Genomic DNA, 10,183 nt, shown 5'->3' with positions numbered 1-10,183 from the left:
GGTTACTGAGAGTTGTTGCATCAGATTTTCAAATTCAAAGTGGATGGGTTTCAACCCAAAAGACATGGTTTCTTTCCAATCAATTCCTACCCTTTCAAAGAGGCATTTTGGCTTACTGGAAAGCCTATATAAAGGCATTGAAACTCATAATCATAACACACAACTTTCATACAACTCTCACATAATTCTGAAAATTTCTCTCACTATTTTTCTGCACTTTTGCACTCAGTTCTTAAACTTTCAAAATAGAATTTTTATGAGTTACTTGAAGTAATTGTTTCAAAGTTTTACAAACCTATTCAACAATATTACTTAGTATACAAGAGAGTTATTGGATTGTAAGTGATATTACATTTCATACTTGTAAAGGCAATTCAAACTACGGTTGTAATTCTTCATTCATTGTAAATATTTTCTTTCATGTGGTGTGATAAGAAATGTGATAAAGTTACTTGGAAATGTGTTTTCCAATGTGATAAGTATTAGTGAATGTGTAAGGTACATAGAAGTCTCGAGTGAGATATTGTAATTACAACTCATAATATTTAGTGAAAAATCTCTTTTGCTACAAGAGTATTAGACGTAGCCTTCGGTGGACAAGAAGATGAACCAATATAAAATTCTGGTGTACTCTCTTCTCCCTTTATCTCTTCAATTATTTACTTGTTATTTTCTGCAAATTATTTCCGCTGCTCTTAACTCTTGATATTACAGAAAAAGTGACCATAATTTTTAAGTTAACTAATTCACTCTCTCTTAATTGCAATCTCAGTCTTATATATGTATATATGTATAGTATATATACACAAATATAAATAATTAGTTCTGAATAAAAGAAGCTAAATGGAAATACATGAAGTTGAAATATCTTGAAAGTTTAAATTTTTTATATCATGCTTACATATTCCAATTGTCCTCAATATCTCCGGTTGTTCTCCAACTATTTCCCAAACTTGGTCGCCAAGTTGCTGGATCTTCCCATCCCCTGTCATTCAGAAAATTAGTAACTAACGATACAGTTAAATACTTAAATGGGTAAAGCAAAATTTTACATTTCCATAATGGAGGGGGAACATCACCAAAATTTTACATTTGGATAACATACATTATTCTCTTTTGTAATATATTGTAACATATTGATATCATTAAAGAGTGTAGAATTTTCCTTAAGTAAATGGATTACAGATATTAATTTCTTTCCTATGTACGAGAATCATCATTTCAAATTCCACTCACCATTCACACATTGAGAACAAGATTGGCCTTCCAGTTTTCAATAAAGCTTCACTCATTGGTGGGTACCTGTGTTACAAATGTTCGAGTCCATGGTTTATATAATGTGACACTTAGATATTTATTTGCAATTGATAGCCAAATATAAGTACCTTACTTTGACGCTTATACCAAGATTTTCACAATTATCATACTTCAAATAGTCAACTCCTAAAGTAACATTCAAATCATATGTTAATTAAAGTATTGTATAGAATGTAAGTTGAAAGAAATGTAAAATGATATCCAAATGCATATATATATATATACATATATATATATATACACATATACATATATATATATACACATATACATATATATATATATATATACACATATACATATATATATATATATATATATATATACCCAAGAAGCAAATGTTTTTGCATCTTGCTCTTCATGTCCTAGTGATCCAGGCATAAGTTTACTGCATGTTTGATTTCTGCATAGAAGTTTTAAATGATCATGGATGCTTGAATTTAATGATGGACATGCACAATAATGTAAGAAAAAAAGATGTATATAGTAACAGTGTAGGAGTTTCTTATACTATTATTACATATCTCATTATTCATTTTTAATAATCATTAACTTTTCACAAAAAGTAATCCAAATAAAATGTGAATGATATACTGACTGTGTATATATCTTTACACTGTCAGTACATAGATTTTTAACCTCCTAATGCAATATGTAAGTTGAAAGGGTAAGTTTAATGCTTTGATATACCCAGCATCTGAATAAATCCCCAACTTCAAACCTTTCCCATTAACATAGTGAGCTAGAGCTTTAATTCCTGAAGGAAATGTTGAAGCCTTGGGAACCATATTTCCCTAACATCATATTTTGGATAAATATTTGTCACATATATCTAAATTGGAATAATATATAAAACCTAAAAAAGCTTGGATTTATATTTAAATTATAAATGGAGAAAGAACCAAATCGATGGAGCGAAATTTATTTATATTGTATATGATTTACCTGGGAGTCTCGATTTAGTTCAGCCCAACAATCATCTAAAATCGTATAAAATAATATAGTTAGAGTTGTTATCGTATAAATATATTATGAATTAAGTTTATTCAGTAATTTATACTTCATATAAACAAAGTCTTAAAATAATAAAACAATAATGTTGAAACGAAAAAATTTAAAACAAAAATAAAATAATGAATGGAGTAATTATTAGAGGTGCCTATAATTTCATAAAAATAAATACTGACAATAATAATAATAGCATTCATGTTTTACCTAAATTAATATGTTTGTACCCCAAAGCAGCAAGGCCATTTGACACCATTGCATCAGCTGAAAAATAACAAAGAAAAATACTTAATGAATTAAGATGAATTATTTGTGAAATTGTAAATAAGGTCGTGGGGTAAAGAAACTTAATTACCTGTTTCTCGAATTATACTTTCATTTAGATCACAGCCAAAGTGGTTCCAGCTGTTCCATCTAATCATCATTAATGTATGGGTTACCATATACACACTTTCATGAACTTGAGTAAACAATTCCAAAAATATTTACTTGATTTTGTGACTTGACACTCTTTTAAAAAAGACTCCAAGACTCCTTCTTATTGAATTTCTCTTTTTAAAGTCTTGATCAAATGGACAAAACTCAAACGTGGAGTTGATTGGGTAAACAAAAATTAACAACATTTTTACATTTTTTTAATGTGAGAATAGTCATTAGGCCTTCCTATAAATAATAAATAATTTATGTAATTAAGAGATGATTTGTCTCTTAGATTAATTCAACCACTGAGCATAAAAACCCTCTGCACATATTAATTATGGAGGGGGAACACGATACATAAATAAATAATAATGGAAGGAGAAAACAACAAAGGATTGTTTATTTCCTGTAAGTGGCTTATGTAAAATTTAGGGGTAAGTATGGGCCGAGTTGGAACGAGTTAAGACTTGTCCTTTACTCGATTTTAAATATTGGTTTGGTCATTTTTTGAACTTGGACTCAACTCTAGACCTGAAGCTAATCCGACCTTAAATATCAATTAGGTCAGACTTTAAACTTGACCCTAAATCTGATTAAATATAATGCATATTCATTTTAAATAAAGTCTTCTCAATATTATTTATTATTATGAATATGTAATTTGACATATAAAATGATTGGTGTAATATCTATGCACTGGCAGTGTAAAGATTTATACACAGTCAATACATCATCCACCATTCATTTGAATTACTTTTTTTGAAAAGTCAATGATTATTGAAAATAAATGATAGATGATGCAGTGACAGTGTAAAAAGCTCTTACACTGTCAATGTATTCATTTTTTTTCTAAAATGATATATGTGCATATATATATATATATATATATGTGGAAAAAAAATAGAAAATATCAATCAGTGACGATACTATGTGGTGTTGAGGGTGTGCAACCTAGAACTTTTTGGAAAAAATCTATATTATTTATAGAAAAAAATACATATATTGAGAGTGTAAGAGTTCTATACATTGTTATTGCATTATTCATTATCCATATTTAATCATCATTTACTCTTAAAATAAAAGTAATTGAAATAAATGATAGATTATCTAGTGACTATAAATATTTAAGCATTGCATATATATTACACTCTTACTTAAAATTCTACAAGCTCAAAATTTATTCTTTTGTAAATGACATGACATGCTTCGTGAAAAATAAATAATCATTATTATATTGAATTATTTTATAATATTATAGATATACAACTCGAGGAACTTCATAATCGAATATCCAAGACAAATACTCAGTTGCGTCTTCGTATGTTTTGTTTGAGTCTATGTGACTTCTTCTCTAGTTTTGATATGACAAAACTGATTGAATTTGTAAAGATTTATCCACATGATTTTTTGTTCAACTGATTTTATGATGTTTGATAATCAATTTGAGATGTATATCATTGATATGCATAATACTATGGAATTTGCTTCTTTGAAATGAATAAATAATCTTAAGATAAGTTGATTAGAGGTAGAAAACACATTGTTTCTCAATAATTTATCTTCTTTTGAAGTTAGTCATACAATTTTAAAAAGAGTTTTTTCAACTATGAAAATTGTAAAATATAGATTGTGTAATCGAATGGAAGATGCATGAATGAATAACTATCTAGTGACTTATAATTGATTAGAAGTGTTCAACAACATTACAACGAAGTAAATATATTTCAACAATTTCAAAATGTGAAATCATATAGAAATTAGTTATGAAATATATATTTTATTTGATTAAATTTATTTAAATTTTGTAATTTTGATATCAATATTTTCATTTTTTTAATTGATTATATTTATTATTTTAATTTTAACCTATGTTGCACACCTACCTCTAGATCCTAGAATCATCACTGATACCAATCATATTTTCGACAAAAATGTGTCATTGTTTTGTATATATTTGAATAGAGATACATACAAACATGACGAATGAGTGACCATAGGACAGGTAGGGTCGAGTTATATTTGGTCCCTACTTGATCCTAAATATTGACCAGGTCTAATTTTTGAATACAAATCTGACCCTTGATCCAATAAGACCCGACAATATTTGGGCTCGATCATAATCGATACCAGATAAGCTGGTAGAGCAGGATCGTGCTGGCCACTAGGTAAAACAATATTAATAACTCCCACATATAGCTTGCACCTAATTGTGTTGAATGTTGAAATAAAGTGCTCAGCTCTCCTTTTCATCATTTGGACAAGAAGTTGGTGAAGTAATTCCCAAGTTGTAATGAAATACTACAAAGCAAATGGACACACTACATTATTCTAGCTTAAACTACAAGACAAATGTACCCCAAAAAAATCATTACAAGACAAATGCCAACCATGAGAGCACTCTCACTTAAGTGCCAAGGCATATTATTGGATTAGTTCAGTTAAATATATAGTTTTCTTAATATAATTGTAAAAATTAAAAAACAATAAATTTAGATACACAGATCGAGATAGCGAGTACCAACATGTTTGCCTTATAACATAACTGATATAAATTATGTGTCAACTTAATTTTCTTTGCTTGTTTGGTTAAGATTGTGACCCTCCCCAAACTCTACTAATAAGAAAGAACTGTGTAAATATGTTTGATGATAAGTGGTGTATTTAAGAATGGAGAATAGAAAAGTTGAACTGAAAGAAATGATAAATTAAAAGTAAGAAGGTAGGACTTACCCCATGGGGGGTGTTCTGCCGAGACCATTTCTCACAAAGTATGTTTCAACATGCTCTTTGGATTCATAAGATGTGGTTCTCTTCACCAATCTTACCTCAGATGAAGCATTTACATTAAAGAGCACAAGGATTGACAAAGCAAGCACCACAGCCATTGTTAACTTGGATGAATATTGGATTACCATAGTGACACTAACTACTATAAATATAAATATAAATGTATATTTAATGTGTTTATATATAAGCCAATGCCCCAAGCGCTGAAATATAAGAGTACAAAAAGATAGCTGAAATATTGAAAACAGTGAGTAATAATTAGCAGGAAGCGGATATGTGAAGAAATGAAGAGTTATATGGGCAATTTATAGAGAATTTGGTTTGTTCCAATTGGACCAACTTGTCCACTTGATGCACACAAAATAATCTTTATCATAATACCCCATTCATCATTTCTGTTGCTATCTTTTCCTTTCATTTTGATTTTTCTAGACAAAAAGAATTTTAAATTTAGTCAATTTGCTACTATATTGTAACAGAAATTTCGGCAAATTATAAACATATGACATATTGTAATATGTTTGTCTGTATTACAAACATATATCTATTATCTCAAACTCATCTCATTTATAAATTGAATCAAATGGGATATATGTTACACTTTATATATCGAGCATATTCAATATAATTGTACATTTATTTTAAGTTCTAGTTTTTTATGTCATTGATTGACTTCACTTTTGTATTCCCTTAGGATGATTGTTGACTTGCCCGGATTTAGAGAATAACATTGCTTATCTAACCTTTTGCATGGAAAAAAAACACAAATAAATAAATGGACTTCATTGGTAAAGATTAGTTGACTGTCCTAGGAGGCACTCTTTTCATAACTGCAACAATATGAAACGAATTGGGGAGTACTAGTGCTAGTTATTTGTATGGGGTTTCAGCTTTGATTTGTGTAGTTATCATTACTTCATTCCCTTTCTAAGACCTGAAATGCTATCAGTATGAGATTATGAATCTATTTCAAAGCTCATCAAATCAATTATCCAATTCAATTTCCGAATAGAGGTTGCTCAACCAGACAACATGTTTAAGAAGATTTTAATATTTGGCGTCGAAATGTACTCAAATTAATTGTGATTTTAGGGAAGCAATTAAATTAATATTTGAGGGGCAGATATGCATCGAAGTCAATTTGGCTAGTTATTATTGGTGTCAATAGTTAAAATGTTACAAACTAAGGATCTCTCCTAGTTAATTTGGTCAATTATTTAAGATGTTCCTTGCTAATGAAGGTTGGTTCAATACTTCAATTAATAAGAATTTTGATCATATTTCATGAGGACAAAGTTCAATTTCATTTCCACCATAAAGACCTTATAATCGATGGATAATGTATAAAGTACTTACGGAGGAATTAGAGACTCAGCTCACAACTTCATACAATTTGGCTGAGGCTTGATGCTGATATTTGAAGTTTGATACACCATTAAACTACATGATATTCTCCTCACCCATTTTATATGTTGCTTTTAAGGGAACCTACCCTTTGCCATTAACCAAAAGATGGAGAAATACTCAGATGAAGGAATATTTATATATTTATGTTTGTTACCAATCCTTTTACATATTTGTCATATTAGAAAGATTATCTATCAGGAAAGGCCTCTCAACATTATTTTTTTTGTCACAAGCCTCCAACATTGTTTACATAGAAGTGATAGGGTTCCCACTTTATTCAACAAATACATAGAACAACAGCTACACACTCATGATATACATACAAATATCACAAGCTCATAGACAACTTAGGAAAGTGAGAAGTAAAATAAACATATGCATACTCTTACATGATATATATAAATATACCAAGTAACCAAACTAGTAATCTTCAGTAGCCAAAGGTTGGTGAGTATGAGGAGGCTCAGTTGGGACCATAACATACTCATATATCAGTGCTGCAAAGGCTGCCCCAATTAATGGGCCTACCCAGAAGACCCAATGGTACTTCCATCTCCAGCCCACCAAAGCAGGCCCAAAAGCCCGAGCAGGGTTCATGCATGCTCCATCAAATGGCCCACCAAGGAGGATGTTTGCCCCAACAAGGAGCCCAATGGCTAATGGTGCAAGTGACCCAATTGAGCCCCTTTTGGGATCAATTGCAGTAGCATAGACAATGTACATTAGACCAAATGTCATGGCAATTTCAAGTACAAGACCATGTGCAGCACCAAGACCCACTGATACATGGAATGACTCTGGTCTCTACAATAGGCAAAACACAAAATCATCATGGTTACTTTAATTTGATTCCTCAAATAATTTTCAGTTTGAAAAAAATAAAGACTACTTTCATAGTTTAAAAAATGATATTTTTACACTCTCTATCCACTTTATAGAGAAGGTGTAATTAGGAATTGCTCCATTTCATTATAAGCATAGGAATTTTCCAAAAGACATCTATTTAGAAAAATTAGATAGTGTATCATCTTTAATTTATATTACATAAACAAATCAATCTAGTTTATCTAGAGGAAAATTAAATTGAATGGTAAAATTACACTTTACTTGACATAATCTATAGTATTACTTTATAATTAGTTCTTTCTTAGCTTGGACAACTCGTTTATTTTTGGAATACACCAAGTATCTTATATACTTGACCAATTCGCAATGACTAAGGTGAGTTTATCTCTCTTTAAAAGTAAAAATTTCTCATACAACATAACTAACCATTTATAAGCCATTTGTCTATGTTCTTATCTGTGTAAGAGTTGAGTTTTGTTTGAAATGAATGAAAATATAAGACATTAGAGTATGAAGTCTTCCGTTTCCCTTAAAACTTCAAAATTCAAATAAACGGATTTTAACTTTTGTTGGTGTAATATTGCCATCTATAATATTGCATCAGTTCTTTTATTAAAAAATAGTAGAAGTTAATTAAATGATATCCCTCCTATTTATGTATCCATCCATCTATCTAATAGCAATGAAGGAAAGAGAAAGGTGTTATTATTAGCTTACCATATTGTTAGTACCAAGCCTCAACAAGAGAGCAGCCACAATAGAACCCAGAAGTTGAGCAATCCAGTAATACACAGCTCTAAGAACTGAGATCCTTCCACCAAGAAGTGCACCAAATGTCACTGCAGGATTCACATGTCCACCTGATACATGCATGCTAGATGATATAGCAGCAAATAGACCAAATGCATGTGCTAGTGCAATTACCACTAACTCACTTGCTGATGAACCTCTAATCTTGTATATTTTGTCTACAAAATAACCAAACCAAAGATAAATTATTAAGATATAAAGTTGTGTAGATATAAAATAAGTGAGTAGAGAGATTTAAGAGTTTAAGGGATAGGGACCAAGAGCAAGGATAGAGCCTTCTCCAGCAAAAACAAAGATGAAAGTAGAGATGAATTCAGCTACGGTGGCTCTCACTGAATCTGGGTGAGTAACTTCATCTACTCTTCCAAAAGCATATCTTCGTGTTGCCATTTATGATTCCTTTCTAAATTTGTTCTAGGTAGTTGGTGTTGTGGATCCAATTGGAAGAGTTTATGCAATTAAGCAGATTATTGTTATGTGAAAGTTGAAAGTTGAAATAATTTAGAGAGTGAGAGGTTGGTGGATAGGGTTATTTGCATGGATGATAAGTGGAGCGGGAAGACATATATCATGCAAATAGGGGTTGGTCTTACGTAGGACACCTGGGTTTGTGAAATGCTAAAAGCTGCCCACGTGTTCATATGTGTTGCCTTCTCACTACAACTTCTTCTTATACCTATATATCTATTCAGTGTATTAAATTACAACATCCAAACACAATATTACAATTTTGGAATTTCATATATTATATTTATATCTATACTACTTAATAAAACCAAAACTCAATATAATTATCATACCCTTATATAATTTGTAATTTTCTATTTTATATTTATTATCTTCTAATTTCTACCAAATGAAAAATATAATTCATTGTTGCTCTCAGCCCAATGCACCATCTTATTTGGTTAATTATATAATAGGGATAAAAACTAAAGGGGTAAGCAATTATGATTTAAACTGCAAAATCGATGGAACTGAACTGAACCACAAAAAGCAGTTTGGTTCGGTTCCACGGTTCGATTCAGTTTTTTTATTTGGAATCATTTTAGTTTGCTTTGGTTCACGGTTTTGGAAATTTTGGAACTATTGGAACCGAACCAAACCGCATATTAATTTTTTTTAATATTGTAATCGTTAAGATTTAAAGTTAGGAGATAAAATATGATCAAAAGTTTAGGATTATTAATACATTTAAGGTATAAATAAGAGGCAAATAGAAAAACAAATTAGTAAACAAATCTAAATATCTATTATCTCTACTATTCATCCAAAAGATAGAAAGAAAACTAGAAAACTAGTGGACATGTGTCACTATTTAAAGATAAAATTAATTAAATAAAGAAATTCAAGAACTAACAGAAAATAAACAAAGAACTTGAGGACATCACTAATAATCTGGACTAGTAGGTGTTACTCTTGGACTAAAGAATTGGTATCAAGTTTGTCATTGTTAAATTTTGTTGGACATTGTCGAAGATTTTGTAGACTAAATTTTCAATTTGTAGTGTGTTGAGTTGTTAAATTATTATCGTTTTACTAGAAAGAGTATTGAATTAATATTGAATACTTTATTATTGATGTGTTT

General features: G+C 30.0%; 2 protein-coding genes across 2 annotated transcripts; both read right to left on the bottom strand.

Moving 5' to 3' along the window:
• Nucleotides 1-901: 901 nt before the first annotated feature.
• Nucleotides 902-5,630, bottom strand: LOC109337291 (alpha-galactosidase-like; the record flags this gene model as incomplete). The annotated part of the gene is made up of 9 exons (XM_019574234.1): nucleotides 5,476-5,630; nucleotides 2,681-2,739; nucleotides 2,533-2,589; nucleotides 2,263-2,297; nucleotides 2,008-2,111; nucleotides 1,645-1,720; nucleotides 1,386-1,444; nucleotides 1,237-1,302; nucleotides 902-985 (listed from the first exon to the last, which is right to left on the bottom strand). Coding segments are annotated over exons 1-9 (695 nt in total), but the record flags the coding sequence as incomplete, so codon positions are not given.
• Nucleotides 5,631-7,135: 1,505 nt separating this feature from the next.
• LOC109337290 (probable aquaporin TIP-type alpha) lies at nucleotides 7,136-9,153 on the bottom strand. The gene is made up of 3 exons (XM_019574233.1): nucleotides 8,853-9,153; nucleotides 8,503-8,753; nucleotides 7,136-7,743 (listed from the first exon to the last, which is right to left on the bottom strand). The coding sequence occupies exons 1-3, from the start codon at nucleotides 8,983-8,985 to the stop codon at nucleotides 7,360-7,362; spliced, it is 768 nt and encodes a 255-aa protein (XP_019429778.1). The 5' UTR covers nucleotides 8,986-9,153; the 3' UTR covers nucleotides 7,136-7,359.
• Between the last annotated feature and the right edge of the window lie 1,030 nt (nucleotides 9,154-10,183).

This window comes from Lupinus angustifolius, unplaced genomic scaffold, assembly GCF_001865875.1.
Source record: "Lupinus angustifolius cultivar Tanjil unplaced genomic scaffold, LupAngTanjil_v1.0 Scaffold_5_21, whole genome shotgun sequence".
Taxonomy (NCBI): Eukaryota; Viridiplantae; Streptophyta; class Magnoliopsida; order Fabales; family Fabaceae; genus Lupinus; species Lupinus angustifolius.
Note: the sequence above shows the minus strand (reverse complement) of the source record. Positions and strands in the feature narration are given on the sequence as shown.

Bases quoted from the DNA above. Each gene is read 5' to 3' on its own strand.
- LOC109337290 (XM_019574233.1), bottom strand. From the start codon at position 8,985: ATGGCAACACGAAGATATGCTTTTGGAAGAGTAGATGAAGTTACTCAC. The intron at 8,754-8,852 runs GTCCCTATCCCT...GTTATTTTGTAG, and splicing joins AGGCTCTATCCTTGCTCTTG to ACAAAATATACAAGATTAGA. The intron at 7,744-8,502 runs GTAAGCTAATAA...TGCCTATTGTAG, and splicing joins GGCTTGGTACTAACAATATG to AGACCAGAGTCATTCCATGT.